The sequence below is a fragment of the Amblyomma americanum genome, chromosome 2, assembly GCF_052857255.1.
Source record: "Amblyomma americanum isolate KBUSLIRL-KWMA chromosome 2, ASM5285725v1, whole genome shotgun sequence".
Classification (NCBI taxonomy): domain Eukaryota; kingdom Metazoa; phylum Arthropoda; class Arachnida; order Ixodida; family Ixodidae; genus Amblyomma; species Amblyomma americanum.
The window spans coordinates 149,083,936-149,102,329 of record NC_135498.1 but is presented as its reverse complement, the minus strand read 5'-3'; the positions used below and the strand labels follow the sequence as shown (position 1 = coordinate 149,102,329).

General features: G+C 48.4%; 1 protein-coding gene across 1 annotated transcript in view; it reads left to right on the top strand.

Annotated features, from left to right (window-relative positions):
- The first annotated feature begins 453 nt into the window (after window positions 1–453).
- Window positions 454–18,394, top strand: part of LOC144120140 (uncharacterized) — a 48,962-nt gene continuing 31,021 nt past the window's right edge. The window contains exon 1 of the mRNA XM_077652578.1: window positions 454–3,227. Coding sequence (XP_077508704.1) covers window positions 938–3,227 — 2,290 coding nt within the window. The 5' untranslated portion in view covers window positions 454–937. The remainder of the gene's footprint in view (window positions 3,228–18,394) is intronic.

The window sequence follows — 18,394 nt, the reverse complement described above, 5'->3', positions numbered from 1 at the left end:
CCCACCCGGGAGATTTTTCTCCCGGAGGGGACGGCGGGGGAGCCGGCGAGCGGCGGAACTGCAAATCAGCCGTGACAAATGCGGCCGGGTTTAACTAAGCCAACGTCTCTGGAATCTTCGTGCTTCGAAAACAACTTCGACTTGGACTGTGCTTTCCCACGCTCTACGTGAAAGCTTCTGCGAACTGCGGTGGGATCCATTCGCCCCCACGCTACCGCTGTGAAGTGCAGGTGACTGACCTTCGACGCTCTCAGTGGGACCCCCTTCGGGCTATTCATCACTGAAGCCTGGACAGCGCGGACCCCAATCTGCCAGAAGTGGCAAGAGTGTGTGGCTGGGGGCGGACCCGGAAGACTGGACACGTGATCTACATCACAGTGATTCGACGCATTTTTAATGAACTAGATTCCCCAACTAGGGACCTGGGGACAGCGGACCCTATTTAAGCAGCGATCTGGCGTGTGTTCACCAGCTCCCGATTCACTCTTTCAATCTTTGTATAAATGTAAATAAACCCTTCAGTCTCTCCTTCACCTCGAAGACCCTCTCATCTCTTCGTCAACCCCACTACAGCAGTCTCCCGATCCGGAACCCGGGGACACCGACCTTGGCGAGAGACGGCACAGGCGAACCAGGGGCCCGCATCTAACAACTGGTGGCAGCGGTGGGATCGAAGCGCAATCCCCCAACACCGGTGGCCTGCTATGGGGTCGGAGCCCCACTCCTAACAACTGGTTGGCAGCGGTTGGATCGACCATGCGGCGTGGTGTTGCTTCCGTGGGTGAGTGCTTGAACTTTGCTTGAGATTCGCCAGGCTTCAATTGTTTGGGTTAATACATTGAACTGCTGGGAATCGAGGGAAGTTGTTCAGTGAGACAAGTGTGTGTAGCTCACGTCAACAGTTGTGCAGCAAAGTTCAAGGCTCGGAACAGTAAACATGGATCTAATGAAGTTGCTAAGGTCAGATTTGCTGTCATTGTGTGAAGAGTTGGGTGTAGATGTAGAGGAGAAGATGAAAAAGTCACACATTTGCACATTGCTCTTGGAAACGGCCAATGAAGAAACAGTTAGCGATACGTGGGAACTCCTCAAAGCGGAGCGAAAGAAAAAGGAAGATGAGCGAAAGAAAGAGGAAGATGAGCGGGAGCAAAAGAGAGAGGAAACTGAGCGACAACGGCTAGCGGCCGAGCGAGAGGAACGGGAGCTCAGAAGGTTGCAGCTTGCGAATGACCAAAAGAAACTGGAATGTGAGAGTTCGAGAGGCATGACTCCAGAGAGAGTGAGTCAGGCCGAATCGTTTCCTATGGACCGATTGATGCAGCCGTATAAGATTGGCGAGGATCTTGGTTATTACCTCGTGAATTTCGAGAGGACGTGTGAGAAACGGGGTTACGCTAAGGAGACCTGGCCACAAAAGCTACTAATGGTGTTACCCTGTGAGGCGGCCACTATAGTCGCGAGGCTTGACGCGAAAGATGCCGATGACTACGAGAAGGTGAAAGCGAGTTTGCTAAGAAAGTACCGACTTTCGGCAGAAGAATTCCGACAGCGGTTCAGAGGTGCCAGCAAGAGAAGCAGCGAGAGCTATGCAGAATTCGCATTCAGTTTGAAGGCCAACCTTACAGAGTGGTTGAAGGGCGCGGAGGCATATGGCACCAAAGATAAGGTTGTCGAATGTGTAGGCCTCGAGCAGTTCTATAACAGTATCCCTGAGGCCGTTAAGTTATGGGTGCAAGACAGAGAAAATGTGAGCACAGTGGAGAAAGCTGCAGAACTAGCGGACGAATATGCAACACGGAGAAAGCTGAGTTCCGAGTCAAGCGAGTCTGAAAAGAAAGCGTTCGGTTTAAGGAAGCGTTTCATTCCCAAAAATCGATCGCAATTTAGGAATCGCGAGACAGTTGAGGGCACTAAACAGGCCCCAGAAAAAACTGAGGATCGTGCCAAGCAGGCCGGAGCTCAGAAAGCATTGACGAAGGAGTTCGAGGCCAGGAAGCCGTTCCGTTGTTTCAACTGTCAGGAAACTGGACATATTGCAGCAAAGTGTACGAAGACGCGATTAGCTTTCTCATATGCCAACGACAGTGATGAGAATTTGGAACTTCTGCGTCCATATATTCACGAACTCCAAGTAAATGGAAAATTGTGCAGGGTCCTTCGGGACAGCGGGGCAACAATGGACATTGTTCACCCCTCATATGTCAAGGAGGAAGACTTTACTGGGGAAGTAGCATGGATAAGACAGGTACTAGAAAATCAGAGTGTGTGCCTCCCTATGGCAAGGGTGGTGATTTCCGGCCCGTTCGGCGAGCTAGCGACAGAAGCCGCCGTCTCGTCGGCTGTTTCATTGCAGTACCCGTATCTATTCTCCAATAAGTCAAATCAGCTGCTTTGCGATCGAGGTCAGAAGCTGGCTGAGGGGACAGTGAAAGCCCTGACTAGGTCCAAATCACGCGAGCTTGCTTCCAAGCTTAGGTACAGCCAGGAATCAGAGGCAACTGGTGAGAGGGAGGGAATTCCCGAGATTGCGGAACCAAGCAAAGAAAATGCAGTTCGAGCACATGAACAGCAGCAGGAACCTGTTACCGAAGGTAGCCCCATCGATGCCAGCCTACAAGAAGCGTGCAGTCCAGACTCCATGTTATTGCCCACCTCCCTGTGCATGGATCGCTTGTTGCGCGTTGACAGAGACTCCTTAATCACAGAACAGGAAAGAGACCCTAGCTTGTCAAAGTTACACTTCATAGCCAAGGAGGGTATTGCTAGGCGTAACGTGACATTGCACCACAAAGGCGGATTGCTGTATCGCCATTACAGGGACAAAAAGGGGAAGACGCTTGATCAGCTGGTCGTGCCTGAAAAGTACCGCTCTGACCTTTTAGGCCTCTGTCACGGAAACAGTTGGTCAGGGCACTTAGGTGTAAACAAAACGAAGGAAAGGCTGCTTGGGGAATACTACTGGCCGGGATGTTTCCGAGATGCTGAACGCTACGTGCAGTCATGCGACGCGTGTCAGCGCACCGGAAAACCAGGAGAAAGATGGAAGGCCCCGCTAAAGCTGGTGCCGCTTATCTCGGAGCCTTTTCGACGTCTGGTCATTGACACCGTCGGGCCACTACCCAGAACTAAGTCAGGCTATAAGTACGTACTCACTATGATATGCCCTACTACCAAGTTCCCGGAGGCGGTGCCGCTAAAGGAGCTTAGCTCGGCGGAGATAGTGGACGGTCTCCTGTCCGTTTTCGCTCGAATTGGCTTTCCGGCAGAAATTCAGGCTGATCAGGGGACAGTTTTCACGAGCGCACTCACAACCACGTTCTTACAGAGGTGTGGGGTGAGGTTGATTCATAGCTCCGTTTACCACCCTCAATCGAACAGCGTCGAGAAGTGGCACTCAGTGCTCAAAAGAGTGCTACGTGCTTCCTGCTATGAGCACAAAGACGATTGGGAAAGTTGCCTCCCGGCAACGCTGTTCGCCCTGAGAACAGTACCGCACGAAGCGACGGGCTTCACTCCTGCAGAACTAGTGTACGGAAGGGCTCTTCGTTCCCCGCTTAGGATGCTTAGAGAAATGTGGGAGGGGACAGGAGAGAGTCAGTCAGTAGTGGAGTATGTGTTGCAGTTACTAAACCGGCTGAGTGCCACACGAGAACTAGTGGATCGAAATCTCAAAACAGCTCAGGACACGGCGAAGAAGTACTACGACAAGAATGCTAGACTGAGAACCTTCAAGACGGGGGATCGTGTGCTTATTCTCAGGTCCGCACGCAAAAATAAGATGGAAGTTCACTGGGACGGGCCAGTGGAAGTTTTGGATCAGATTTCAGAAACCAACTACACTTTGAAAATGCCAGGGAGAGGACAGCAGATAAAGATCTATCACTGCAATTTAATGAAGCCCTATGTAGAAAGGAGCGGGGTTGTAAACATGGCCGTAAATATCCCCGAAGAGCTACAAACCGAAAACCCTGAGTGGAAAGGCAGCATGAAAGAAAATGCTACCAACAGCATAGAGGAAATCGTGTCCCGATCCGCGAGCACCATGGATCTAGAACAAAAGCAACTCCAAGAATTGAGGCAACTGCTGTGCGAATTCCGGGAGAGTTTTAGCGACCGGCCGGGGAAGACAAATCTCATCACGCATGAGATAGAGCTAACTTCGACCGATCCAGTAAGATCAAAAGCCTACAGAGTTTCTCCAAGGCAGAAAGAAATAATTGAGGCGGAGATAAAGCACATGCTGGAACTTGGCGTGATAGAGCCAGCAGAGAGCGACTACACCTCCCCGCTGATACTCGTGGAGGCACCAGGCAAAGATCCGCGACCTTGCGTGGACTACAGGAAGCTGAATACCATAACAAAGGACCAGCTGTACCCGATACCGAACATCGAAGAAAGGATCGAGACAGTTAGCGCGGCACAGTACATCTCCACCCTTGACCTGGTGAGAGGGTACTGGCAAGTCCCCCTCTCGGAAAGCGCGAGTCGGTATGCAGCATTTATTTCTCCCATGGGGGTATTCCGACCTTTGGTGCTCAGTTTTGGGCTAAAGAATGCACCTTTTAGCTTTTCAAAGCTAATGGACATCATCCTCAAGGACATGCAGGATTTCGCGCTGCCTTACCTTGACGATGTGGCCATTTTTTCTAACTCTTGGGAAGACCATGTTTCCCATCTCAGGAGGGTACTGACGAGTTTGAGGGACGCTGGGCTAACCATTAAGGCCGAAAAATGTAGTTTTGGCTGCTCGCATGTCACCTATCTTGGTCATGTTGTCGGTAGAGGGACGAGGAGACCGTCAGACCTCAAGATAGCCCCTATCGCTGAATTCCCGCAGCCCCGAACTAAGACGGATGTACGGTCATTTCTCGGTCTGGTGGGGTACTACCAAAGGTACATACCCAAAAATTCACAGCTAGCAAGTCCTTTGACCGATGCGCTTCGCAAAGAAAAGCCGAATAGCGTTATCTGGGACGCAGCAAAAGAAATTTCGTTTCAGAGCTTGAAGAGCGTGCTGGTTTCGCGGCCCGTGTTACGCGCGCCGGACTACAGCAAGGAATTCGTGGTCCAGTGTGACGCCAGCGACCGGGGTATGGGGGTCGTATTAAGCCAAGTCGGAGACGACAATGAGGAGCACCCTATCCTTTATGCCAGCAGGAAGTTAACCGTAAGGGAAGAAGCCTACAGCGCTTCGGAAAAGGAATGCGCTTGTCTGGTTTGGGCCGCACAGAAGCTAGCCTGTTATGTTTACGGGGCGAAATTTACTTTCGAGACAGATCATTGTCCGCTTACATGGCTGCGTCAAATGTCGCCCAAGAATGGCCGCTTGCTTCGATGGAGTCTAGCCCTCCAGCAATATAACTTTTCTGTGCGATACAAAAGGGGCAAATGTCATGGCAATGCCGACGGATTGAGCAGGTTATTCCCATAATTGAGGTATCCGTTCGGTGGCAATTCGGTGCCTTTTCGTATTTTTTTTAGGTGCTAGTTAGCTTTGTTTTGGCGTGGTGTCCTATTATCCTTTTTTTTTTGCTTCCAAATTTGCCACCTCTCTTCAAGCCGTGTTCGGCGAATCGGGCTTTGGCAGCGAATTTGGCAGACATGGAAGCTGTTCTTAGTAGCCGAGATTACTGCTGTCAGCTACAAAATTTTGTGCTTACGTTTACATTGACAATGCAGTAGTATTGCAAAACAGCCTGGCGGCTCTCGGGTGAATTTCGTGCACTGCCTGGGGAGTGGCGCCATGTTGAGTGGCTGATTTCGACTAATGCCTCCGTTGTCCGAGGTTTAGGACTCTACTCTGTGCTTGCAGACAAGATGAAGAAGGGCCTCCCACGCTACAACTCAAGTCATCTCTCCTCGACCAGTGATTGTGACCACTGGCCGATCGAGATTGTCCTGGCCGCGGAGGAGCTGTTACGTTTGGAGACGCCAACATGCCAAGAATATTAAAGCCACTGGGAATCATCAATCTACCGAGGCTTCAAAGGGCCGTCGATGTGGTTGCAGCGCTACGAGTGCAGGTGGTGGCGTCTACAAGGGTCCTTCCCCCCCCCCCCCCCCCTGCTGTTTGAGAAAGGCTTTGGTGAACTCGTCTTTTGTTCTCAACACCGGACCCACCCGGGAGATTTTTCTCCCGGAGGGGACGGCGGGGGAGCCGGCGAGCGGCGGAACTGCAAATCAGCCGTGACAAATGCGGCCGGGTTTAACTATGCCAACGTCTCTGGAATCTTCGTGCTTCGAAAACAACTTCGACTTGGACTGTGCTTTCCCACGCTCTACGTGAAAGCTTCTGCGAACTGCGGTGGGATCCATTCGCCCCCACGCTACCGCTGTGAAGTGCAGGTGACTGACCTTCGACGCTCTCAGTGGGACCCCCTTCGGGCTATTCATCACTGAAGCCTGGACAGCGCGGACCCCAATCTGCCAGAAGTGGCAAGAGTGTGTGGCTGGGGGCGGACCCGGAAGACTGGACACGTGATCTACATCACAGTGATTCGACGCATTTTTAATGAACTAGATTCCCCAACTAGGGACCTGGGGACAGCGGACCCTATTTAAGCAGCGATCTGGTGTGTGTTCGCCAGCTCCCGATTCACTCTTTCAATCTTTGTATAAATGTAAATAAACCCTTCAGTCTCTCCTTCACCTCGAAGACCCTCTCATCTCTTCGTCAACCCCACTACAGCAGTCTCCCGATCCGGAACCCGGGGACACCGACCTTGGCGAGAGACGGCACAGGCGAACCAGGGGCCCGCATCTAACAAGCTGCACGGCGGACGTTTTGTATGAGGGCCCGTTGGTCCCCCAGGTTATCGCTGGTCAGCAGCGCCTCCCACCGCTCAAAAGACGTGTTTTCCGTCTGTAGAGTGTTTGGTTTGGCCCCACATCTTCACGAAATGTGGAAGAGTGTAGGGCGGGAATGGCACCTGGGACAGGTGTAATGTTGGGTTTATGAGATGTAGTCTATGGAGGTTTGGAAATGTGTTCTTCTGTATCTGCCGTCAAGAGACGGCATCTGGGGCGTCTAATTTCCTATGAGGTGTAGGGAAGTGTCTCCTTCGAAGACGCTGAAACTCGAGGCGTTCGTTATACCTAGAAGGTAGAGGGATAAAAGCGAGCAGGGTTTGTGGCCGCGCTCTGTTGATGATGCCTCGAGCTAGATAGAGCATGTGCCCTCTCATTTCCCTCCAGTCCCTTGTGGCCGGGGGTTCAGGTGATTTGATGGTACTTGGTGAGGGGTGTAGTGCCCATGAGCCGACTGCGTGCTTGGGAACTCGGGCTGTCAGGAAATTTCGACACGCGTGTTGCGAGTGTTTGATCACATGAGCGCTTTGGCCTTGGGACTCGTAATGCTTAATGGCATTACGAGAATAGTAGCGCTGCCAGCATACAGCCAAGAAATGCGGAGAGTCTTAATTAGAAAGAGCGCAAAACAGACGACCGATAAAAAATTGCTGTGTCTTATATCGGCTAAGCCCGGTAATGCAAGCGAAAGTTTTGTTATGGGTGGTTATGTTGTGTTGCTGGCAGGTTAGTACCTTTGTTCTCTTCGTTCGTCACCGAAGCTTAAGTCGTGGCAGAAGGACTGCCTCCAAAGCTCTTCGCTGCCGCCTATCGGCGTCCTTCAACCGCCGTTGAGTCGGTCGACGCTCCCGTTCTTCGTCGGTCTGTGCCGCTAGCTTGGCACGTTTATGTTCCCCACCTCTAGTTAAACACTGAGCATGCTTGGCAACGCCAGCCGCATGATCAGACTCAGCCCTCATCGCTTCATCCAGGGCGAGAAGCCGCGAGGCGGCAGGTTGTATGCATGCTAGAGCGGCACCGTCTCCCTTTCAAGCGAACGGCGAGTCACGTGGGCACGTGGCTTACACACCTCCACTTGAAGGTCAAATGTAGAGCAAATATGACCTTGTCTTGACGTGGCTAGTAAAGCTTTCGCTTTAAAAGCTAAATGCAACAACAGGCAGTGATGCTTTTGCTTCGACTTTTGCACACCCAGGCAGTGTGTGGCAGTTCAAGGCAACAAGTGCAGAACCGCGAGCTCTCAACGGCATTCGGGCTCTTTTGGGCTTGTTAGGCGGCCGGTGAAGTGGTTTATTTTTCACTTCAGTAGTCGAGTCAGCTACTTTGTGCAGGCTGGAAATGAACTTAAATTGCAAAGTGGTTTTTCCTTTGTACGCAGTAATGGAGACACAAGCATGCATGCACGTAGTCAACGCGTGAAGAGCGATGCGATCGTTGGATATTTCTTGCGCGGTGGAAAGGCAGGTATATTTCGAGGTATGCAGAAAAACGAATTAGAAATACCACCTGCATGCAGCATCCCCTCCTATCTGGCTCAGTAAAGAAGAAACATTCTACACGAGAGTCATCATGCATGCAATACATGAGGAGCCACTTCTCAAGTATTCGTTCTGTACGGTGAAGCTGTCGCATACAGATGCGAAATGTAGCGAAGTGGTATTAATGGTACGCAGGCTTCCGTGCAAAACGCTTTCAGCCAAGTAATGTGTGTTCGTCAAGATTATGCTTGCATTCGCTGCTCGCAGCTGTGGCCGCCAGGCGGCCGACAACAGTTGGGCGGAACGTACCCCGATTCTTTTCAGCTTACAACACAAGGCAATTCACGAACATGGAAATCGCAACGATCACATAGAGCGAATCACAAGTGTTCTCTGCAGTCGCACTTACTGCGCTGTTAGGCGACAAGCACGCGGGAATGGACAGCATGGTGCGCCCTTTCATGAGGCGCAGTTGTGCTGACTGAAATACGTTATAGAGCGGCTGCAGCTTGCGTGCTTTGGAGGATCATTCAAAGCTTAAACTTCACGCCAGCACACAACGCACCCAAGTTCACACGCTGGCGTTGCCGATGTATGCGGGTGTCTGCAGCAGCTCTCGATAACTTCACGCAGATTATTTTGCACCTATGAAGTCTATTTATGTCGTACGCGTGCATTGCCACCAGACGCCGCCGCACGCGGCGCAACGGAGAGCATTAGTGACGGTTGACTCGGTCGGTGGGCTAGCTCCGGTTTCCACCCGTGTTTCCGGTCTATGCAAGAGGTGCCTCTGATTGGTCAGACAGCTCCATAGGGAAAAAAACGTCATTGAAACGGTGTAACTGTGTTTAATTTTCGGCGAATATTCAATAGAGTGGGAGCGGCGGTTCGAAGTAGTGATATGGCGTCGGCCCGCCGCGGTGGCTCAGTGGTTATGGCGCGCGGCTACCGAGCCGGAGTTCCGGGCTTCTACCGCGTTCCGATGGAGGCGAAACACAAAAGGCGCTCGTGTGCTGTGCGATGTCAGCGCACATTAAAGATCCTCAAGTGGTCGAAATTGTTCTGGAACATCCACTACGACACCTCCTTCTTCCTTTCTTCTTTCTCTCCCTCCTTTATCCTTTCTCTTACTGCGCGGTTCGGGTGTCCACCGATACATGTGAGACAGTTACTGCGCCATTTCTTTAACTCACAAACCAATTTTCATTTCTCCATGTCACCAGTAGGGTGCTCTGTCTGTCGTACCCTAGGGAAATTACGAACTACATAAGAAAACAATGGCACCGGGGAGCAAAGACGCCAGACGCGAAACACGTGCGAGTCAACAAGTAAGAAAGCTCCTTTGCGTTTCAGCCTGCATACCGCTACCGTGAGCCAACGTCTCCGCTCATTTCAGCATTTAATGGGACCAGGTGGAGGTGTTACTTTCAGTTTTCCCACCAGCACAAACGTGATTCCTTTTTCTTTGTCACATTCGCAGCACTATTTTTAAACCTTGGCTAAAATTAGCTGCAACCCCCAGCGTGCGTGCGCGCGCGCGCGCGCACACACACACACACACACACGCACACGCACACGCACACACACGCACACACACGCACGCACACGTACACACGCACACACGCACACACGCACGCACGCACGCGCACGCACGCACGCGCACGCACGCACACGCATAGACACACACACACAGACACGCACGCACGCACAGACACACGCACACAGCACACACACAGAGACACACACACGCGCACACACACTGTAATATAATGTAGAGGTATATACTGGATGTTTCACGTAATATTTTCTGCGATATTTAAAAATAAGCTTTCTGAGTCAGAAAAGTGCTTTTTATGGTCAGCGATGTAGCACATCCGGATTGATTTTATTATCGATTTCGTTTTGCCAGTACACAGACTGAAAATCGGGAGAGAGCAAGCTAAAGGCGCCTTACAACACCCGACGAAGGCCTACCCTCCCCATGGAAGTAAAAAAAAATGAAGTAGCACTTGGAACTCATCCACATTTAAATACTTAAGAGAATAAAGATTACAGCGGAAGAAATAACACATCAAAAAATCAAGCACGCATCACAATTTAGGAGGAATGAAACAACTAGGACCGGATGTTTATGAGATCAAAAAGAAGCCACGTTATCTATTACAAAAATATTCTTAAATAGTTTTTCTGTATCTGGCGTCAAGAATGTTTTGAAGTGACAGCTGGATCAGTTAGGTTAGAGTAGGTGTTTAATGTATGCGGTATTATGTGCGTTAATGTTCGCAATCCTTAATTTGTGCGAGATTTGTATGAGTGATATCGAGCGGGCCTAAGACTGTATGATGAGCAGCAAAGCAAAATCACCGCGTTAGACAAGCAGAGCAGAATTGTAGGTCGCATAATTAACGTGCAGAAACCCAAAGCAATGTTTAACAGTTGCTAGTGAGGTGCGGGAAGTGGTAAGGGAAAACGTCTACTTAGGGTCCGGCCGCGACCGCTGATCCGGATCATTAGAGGGAAATAACGAGAAGAATAAGATTGGGGCGGAGAGCATATGGCCGGTTCTCTCAGATCATGAATGGCAGTTTACTAATATCCCTCTAGAGAAAAGTGTACAACAGCTGTGCCTTACCTGTATTTACCAATTTGGCAGAAGCGGGGAGGCTAACAAAAAGGGTTCAGGTAAAGTTAAGGACTACGCAGCTAGCCATGGAAAGAAAAATGATTGGTATGCCGTTAAGAGACAGGAAGCAGACAGAGTGGGTGAGGGAACAAACGCCTGTTTATGACATCCTAGTCGAAATAGACAGGAAGAAATGGGCTTGGGCAGGGCATGTAATGCGAAGGCAAGATTACGGCTGTTCGATCTCCTGTCGCCTCAACTCTGTTTGTTCACCTAATTTTGCCTAATTTACCTAGTTTTATTTGAATATTCTAAGATGGCAGCATCTTCAAGGCGGTACTGTCCCTATTGGAAGAGTACGGCTGCTCCGGCGACGGCAAGCCTAAAGGGATCACGCCAATCAAAGGAGGCTGGCTCGGAACAGGCGGCCATGGCTTCCTAGGCTGTGGAGCGACCAGAACATGGAGACGACCACCCGTCCAGTGAGACCTCATCGCTTAGTGGGGATGAGTCAACGATCGTGGACGGTGACGAGTCAGTGGCCGATATGGCTGACGTGGACAACGAGGGCTTCAAGATGGTGAGTCATCGTAGGCAACGAATGGTAGGGATCCCGGTAGTGGTTGAGCCTGCAGAAAAGGGGGTTGATTTAAGAGAGAAGAATCCCATCTTACTTTTCGCGGCCATTCAATCACTGCTGGGATCAGCTCCGATTCGAAGTCGGTTCACCATGCACGGGGGTCCTCAGCTGGATGTCTCGACCGAAAAGCAGGTTGACAAGCTCCTGCAGAGCTCTCAGATTTTTGGCATCAAAGTTAACGTGCGGTTGCCCCTTTCCTACATGAAGAACACCTGCGTTATTAAGGATGTACCAAAGTGGTATTCAGAACGCGACCTGCTTGATTATCTGAAACCACAAGGTGTGCTGCACGTGAAACGACTTGTGCGTCGTGTGGAGTCTCCAGGAAAAGAATGGGCTGCGAAACCTACCAACTCTGTCGTCTTGACATTCGCTCCCAACTCAGAGCTCCCCGAAAAAATTGATCTGGGATTCACAAAACACGCAGCTGCTGATTTCACTGAAGCTCCTCCACGGTGTTTTAGATGCCAACGGTTTGGGCACGTGGCCAAAGATTGCACAAAGGATCGACGCGATAAGCGGTGCGGAGGCGACCATGACTTTAAAACCTGCAAGGCCGATTTGGCTTGCGCCAATTGCGGTGGTGATCATCCAGCGAGTTTCGGAGGCTGCCCCTTCCGTGTGAGCGCTCTGCACCGTCGGATATCCTTTATTGCTGGTCCCAAAACCCAACCGACTGAGATGCCTGTCCCAGGATTAGACGAGTTCCCAGTGTTAGAGTCTGATGTTCTTGCGTTACCCAGCAATGTCCCTAAGAGACTTGAGTCCAGCAAGACGCCAAGGTCCAGTGCGCGCGAGTCGGCTGTTCGACCTCCAGCAAAAAGTATCCATGTTCCTGAGCGGCCGGATCACAGGCAGACTCCACGGCAAGGGGGACCCTCATATGCACAAGTGACAAAAAAACCAGCTACTGTGGCCAAGAGTGTGTCCCCGTCGGCATCTTTTGTCGCTGTTGTAAGTGAGTGTGCTGCGCAAAATAAGGAGTTTGAAATTCAAGGTATGTTTGACCTTCTTCATGTTTTGTTTGGGGCCCCGCGTTCACATGTTCCAGCAATGGCGCCTGTTAACCTGAAGAACTTCCTACAGCTGGTGCTTTCTTTTGAGTCCCTTATTTACAACCCTCGCAGCGAACTTCCTTTTCGATCTAATATGGATGGGGCTAAACTTCGTGGATCTCATATGCACCGAAAAGTGCTGTTTATATTGCTGTGGAACTGCGCTGGGATATTAAGTCGGTTAGCTGAACTAAAACTGTTCTTGAAAGAGACTTGTGTTCCAGTATTGGCCCTGTCAGAAGCTGGCCTGCCAAGCGGGAGATGTTTGACTGGATATGTCGCCTATAAAAACTGCAGCATAAAGTCATTTCCTGCAGGAAGGGCTGCGCTTTACATAAGAAGGGAAATTCCACATGTTTCTCTAAGCGTTGCCGATCTCTGCACGGATAACATTGAGGTGGCGGCTGTGAGAATACAGCTCGGCTCTCGAACCCTTTCTATTGCATCCGTGTACGTGTCTCCGCGGAAAAAGGTAGCATTGGATTTGTTTCTACAGCAGCTCTGCGACCGCTGTCCAGCTCCTAGAATCATCTGCGGTGATTTCAACGCCCCTCATGCCATCTGGGGTTACAGGAACACGGATTCTCGTAGGCGAAAACTCGTAGAGGTTATTGACAGTTTGGACCATTGAGTTGTCAATGACGGAAGCCCCACTTTCTTCCGGCCTCCAGCCTCAGCGACAGCTATAGACCTGACACTGCATTCACCTGACGTCCGCGTCATTTGGTCAACAGCGCCTGACCGCATGAGAAGTGATCACTATCCAATTTTTGTGTTTGCTGCCGACTTTCGTATGCATGATCCTAAAATTAGCAATGTGGTCAACTGGGACAGGTGCAGAGAGCACCTAGAACGTGTTTCTGGTGATGTTGTTGACAAAATGATTTCTAGGAAGCTAGCAGCAACTATGGCGGCCAAGTTACCTGATCATTTTCCGGCCCCGGATTTAAAACTGAGGAACCTTTGCGCAGCGAGAAGAGCGGAGCGCCAACTCGGGCGGAATAAGGACGACAGGCAACTGAAGACGACCTTAAATAGGCTGAATTCTGCTATTAAACGGCACACGAACAAGCTGTACAGGCCGCAATGGGCCTCATTCTGCGCTAGTTTGACTTTGTTCTCACCGATGACGAGAATATGGCGAGTTATTGGCAGCCTTGCTGGAGAATCTCGCCCTTCGAAGCCTTTTGAAGCTCTTGCAATACGCAAGGAAAAACCTATCGTGTGCTTGGCAGAGGAATTTGCAGACGCACTCGTACGCGCTAATTCTGTAATAGATATATACACACCACCTGCTTCCTCCAGGTCTCTCATGGACGTCCCGTTCACGCTTCGTGAGCTTCAGACTGCGCTCAGTGGCCTGCGGCGCCGGTGTGCACCAGGTCCCGACGGTATCACCAATCAAATGCTGAATAATCCGCTCTTGCAACTCAGAAATGAGCTCCTCAATTTCATCAATCGAGCTTCGGAAACTGGCGATGTTCCTCCGTCATGGAAGGTGGCACATGTAGTTCCAGTACTGAAGCCTGGCAAACACATGACAGACCTTGCCTCGTATCTCCCTGTGTCATTGACCTCCTGTGTAGGCAAGTTGATGGAGAAGCTGGTAAATGAACGCTTATCGTGGTGGCTTGAGGACAGCAAGGCACTGCCAGGTATGTGATGTTCGCTTCCTTCAAGAAGACAGGAACCCGTCACAGTATAGTTCAGGACATTGTCTACCCGAGTGGAAACCAGACATGCAGAAGGGAGGCTGCACGCCTTCTTTTAACATTTCTGCAAGACACGGATCTTGTTTTTAAATGGTGACAGCAGGAACGGACGATGGCCTACTGTGATTGAATGTGTGCGTAGATGGTGTCCTCCGGAGTGGACTACGTTATACTGTGAGTGAATGTGTGTACGGATTGTGGCACTACAATGGCCTGTGTTCTACTGTGACTGAATATGTGCATAGATGGTGACTTCTGGAGTGGACTGTGATGTGGATTGTGTGCATAGATGGTGACTGCGGGAGAGAATGTGTGCTATTCTAAGAGACTGTGCGCCTAGCGGAGTAGATGCGACAGGCTTTAGGACATTGTTACTATAGAAGGGACGCTACGGTGGAGCAATTTCCGGCAGATAAAGTAAGGCTAACCCCACCTGTAGCATTCAGCACCTCAACGCAACTCAAGGCACGATTACCGCTGGTCCATAAGGGTAACGGAGTGGATTCGAAGAGAGAGCAAACGTAGTTGGGTGCGGCAGAAGGTTAGGTGGGCGGATGAGATTAAGAAGTTTGCGGGGATACGGTGGCCGCAACTGGCGATGGACAGGGTTAATTGGAGAGACATGGGAGAGGACTGTACCTTGCAGTGGGCGTAGTCAGGCTGAGGATGACGAAGAGTGTATGCAGTTTGGACAGTTAAATACGTCGTAACGAAAGTCTGTTGTTTTTTTCCCCAATATTTCTGATGTAAAAGCAAGTTTCTTAATATAGGTGGTCGTTATGGTGAGCAATATATGCTTGCAAAAGGAAGGTCCCTTGATCGCACTCAAGGCAAGGGTATCAATTAATTGCTCGTACAGTTTATTTTTGTAGCGTTAGTACTTTCGCAAGGTTGGTTGAAGTTGTCGTTCCGCAGATTAGCAAACAATATTGTACATGCGGAAACACCAGAGAGAAATGAATTTGTTAATTATATTTTCGGGCTAGAATACGCGGAGTTTGTTCAAATACCAACAGAGCGAGTCATTTGTATGCAGACGTAGTCTATGTGTTCTGCCCAGAGTAAATGCTGTGCCTAAAGTTCAAAAAGAACATCAAGAAACATTGCAGAGCTGTCATGGGTTATCTAGTTTTGTTAGAAGTGAATTCGGAAGCCATCCGGAATTTGCTTATTTTTGGCTCGGAACATTATTACTTAATTTTTTGACATAAATTTCCAGTCTGTTTGTATATAACCAAATTGATATGCGAGATAACCAATTATTAGAAGCTTATATAATATTCATGTCTTATCCTGTAAAAAATATGCTGTGTCGTCGGCTTATATTGTAATGCCTTCTGCTGGACAAAAGTTTTCATTATTATACAGTAAAAACAACGTAGGTGCCAGAGCGGAACCATGCGGCACACCAGGAGAAACCTGCTCGATGCCAGAAGAAAAACTGTTTATGATAGTTGCTTAAAGTCGGTTGTCAAGGTAGCTAGGGAATAATGATAAGGAACGCCGCGTATTCCACAACACTCCATCTTTTCAGCAATATTTTGTGGTTGACCTAATCGAACTCTTTCCTCATGTATAGAAATATGCCAAGTGTTATCAATTTGTTTTCTGGGTTTTAAATTAACTTATTATTTCATTTCTAGTAAAGCAGCCTCTGTTTTATTTTTTGTAATCCGTACTGATGCTTTGTAATTGCACTATTTTGGCTAGGTACTGTGAAAGACGTGTTAATTACGTGTTCAGCAATCTTAGAGATAACTGAAAGAATTAAATGGGCAGATAATTATTTAAATCATTAATGTCACCTTCTTTACGATTAGCCGTGACACGAGCCAGTTTCTACTCATGCGGAAATTTGCCTGTCTTGAGCATGAAATTGAGTACGTGTGCTAGTGGTGTCGCAATAATATCTGCAACATTTTTCAACGGATCGAAGCAATACCATGAATACCTCGGGCACTATTATAACGTAAAGAGTTGATAAGGCTAATTATATCAGAATCATTGCATGGTGACAAAAACATTGAATTACTTTGTTTACTGGTACACTGTGGCATCTTCATGAAAACCATGAGATTTTCCGGGGTCGAGAGAGAAGAAATTTCTATTGAGTTCATTAGCTGAGCCAGCTCCGTCACAGTTCGCATCGCGTATGTAGAGTGAGACGTATATGTTTGTGTTGGTTTTCTTTTCGCCGAGATATCGTTAAGGGTGTCAATGTTCCCTTTGAACCATCACACATTGATATCTTTGGCACATAATAACTAGTTCCTCCTTTTTTTAGATCACCACTAAGTTATTGCAAAATTTCTTTAAGTTACGGAGAATGCAAATGTCTTTCGCTTTAATAAATAGCGAAAAGAGTCGATTCTTTTCAAGTATGCGGTCATATAGTTAGTGTGAAATCCACGGCTTTCTTGGTTCTTAATACGTTTTGTATGTATATTGCGGAAATGCTTCATTATATTGTTCTTGAATTGTTGACAACAAAATTGTGTACGATTTGGATGCGCCCTCTACGTTTAGAACATTGCTCCAAACGGTGTCCGCACAAAGGCTTCGAAACTGCGATAAGCTGTTTTCAGCAACTCTCCTGAATGCTGTAGTTTGCAGTTTACTCATGTGTTGCTTAGGTTGACTTAGAACAGCACAAAAATACGCATATGGTCACTAACACTATATGTTAAAACACCAGACGTTAACATCAGTACTGCAAATTTTCGTAAAACGCACATCAATAAGTGTTCCAGAGTCGTCAGTAACCCTTGATGGTGAGAAAATCAAGTTCACAAATTCATAGCTTTTATACAAATCTAACACATTTCTTGCAATGAACGTCGTACCCAAAGGATCAAAATTTATATCATCAAGGAATAAAACTTCATAATTATTAAGAGGGACATATTCCAAAGCTTTTTCAAGAAAATTGTAAAATGCAGACACAGAAACAGAAGGCCTATATATGCCAATAAAAATTTTCCTACAGCAGAGAGACAGAGCTTCTACATCTTCATTCATTTTACAGAGCTCAGGAATACAGTCATAGCAGATTTCATTTCTTAATGGTTAGATAATCTCCATCTCTTTTGTGAAGTCGCGTTAGAAATACACATTTATAAATATATATGCCTTGAACATCGCTCTCGCTGTCAAACATAGTTTCTCAAGACACTAATACATCAAATTGTAGACTCAGGTTAGATAACAACGCGATCACTTCCTGTATTTTATTTTGCAGGCTACGTGCATTAAGGCGAAAGATACTGAAATAATTGTTAATGGAATCCTTTAAAACCCAGCATGCACTCATTGAAGGAATCAGTATCCAAAGAGGTCATTATGAATGATCTTTTTCAAAAGAAATTAGTGATTTAAAAGACTGAAAGGTAGCTAATCTTTTCCAGGTCATCTTCACAAGCGACGGTTATTGCACCCTCCCCGGTTATTTTTCTCACAAAAATTTTGCCGCTTCTCTTCTGCCAAGTATACTGGTAGTCCGACTTAATGCGCTTTGATTGCGAAAAAAAAAACAACGCATTTTTGACTTCTGAAGCTTGAGACCCCTTACTTTCGCCATCGATTGTTTCGTTTTCCGGCTAACAAAACGGATGAGCACAGGAGGTGTTTTCTCCTTTGCAGGAAGCCTGTGCATTCTCTCAATTGCACTTTCAGTGACCTTGTCAAGGCTCGAAGACAGTGCAAGTTAATTTACAACAGCGGTCAAGTTTTCGTTCTCAGTGTATTCCAGATCATGGATCTCAATGTTCTGCGTCGTCCATACTTCTCAAGGCCATTCCCTGTATTTTGAAGTCTCCCACCTATGTTTCAGATCCTGCCGATTCCACAACTTCAAAGCCGTCTGTGCAGATTTTGTGCAGATCAGCAGATGTTAGGTATACTCTGATGCATTACAGAGCTGACGAGGTTGTGCTGACAAAAGCGCTCTTCACACTCACGTGCATATTTTTAAAAATTTTTTTTAAGTGTGAAGTTAAACAGCAAAAATCCTAGAAAACGAAAACCATGTACCGTTAATCAGCCGACGTTTCGGCTGGTGGGCCTACCTTTTTCAAGTGCAG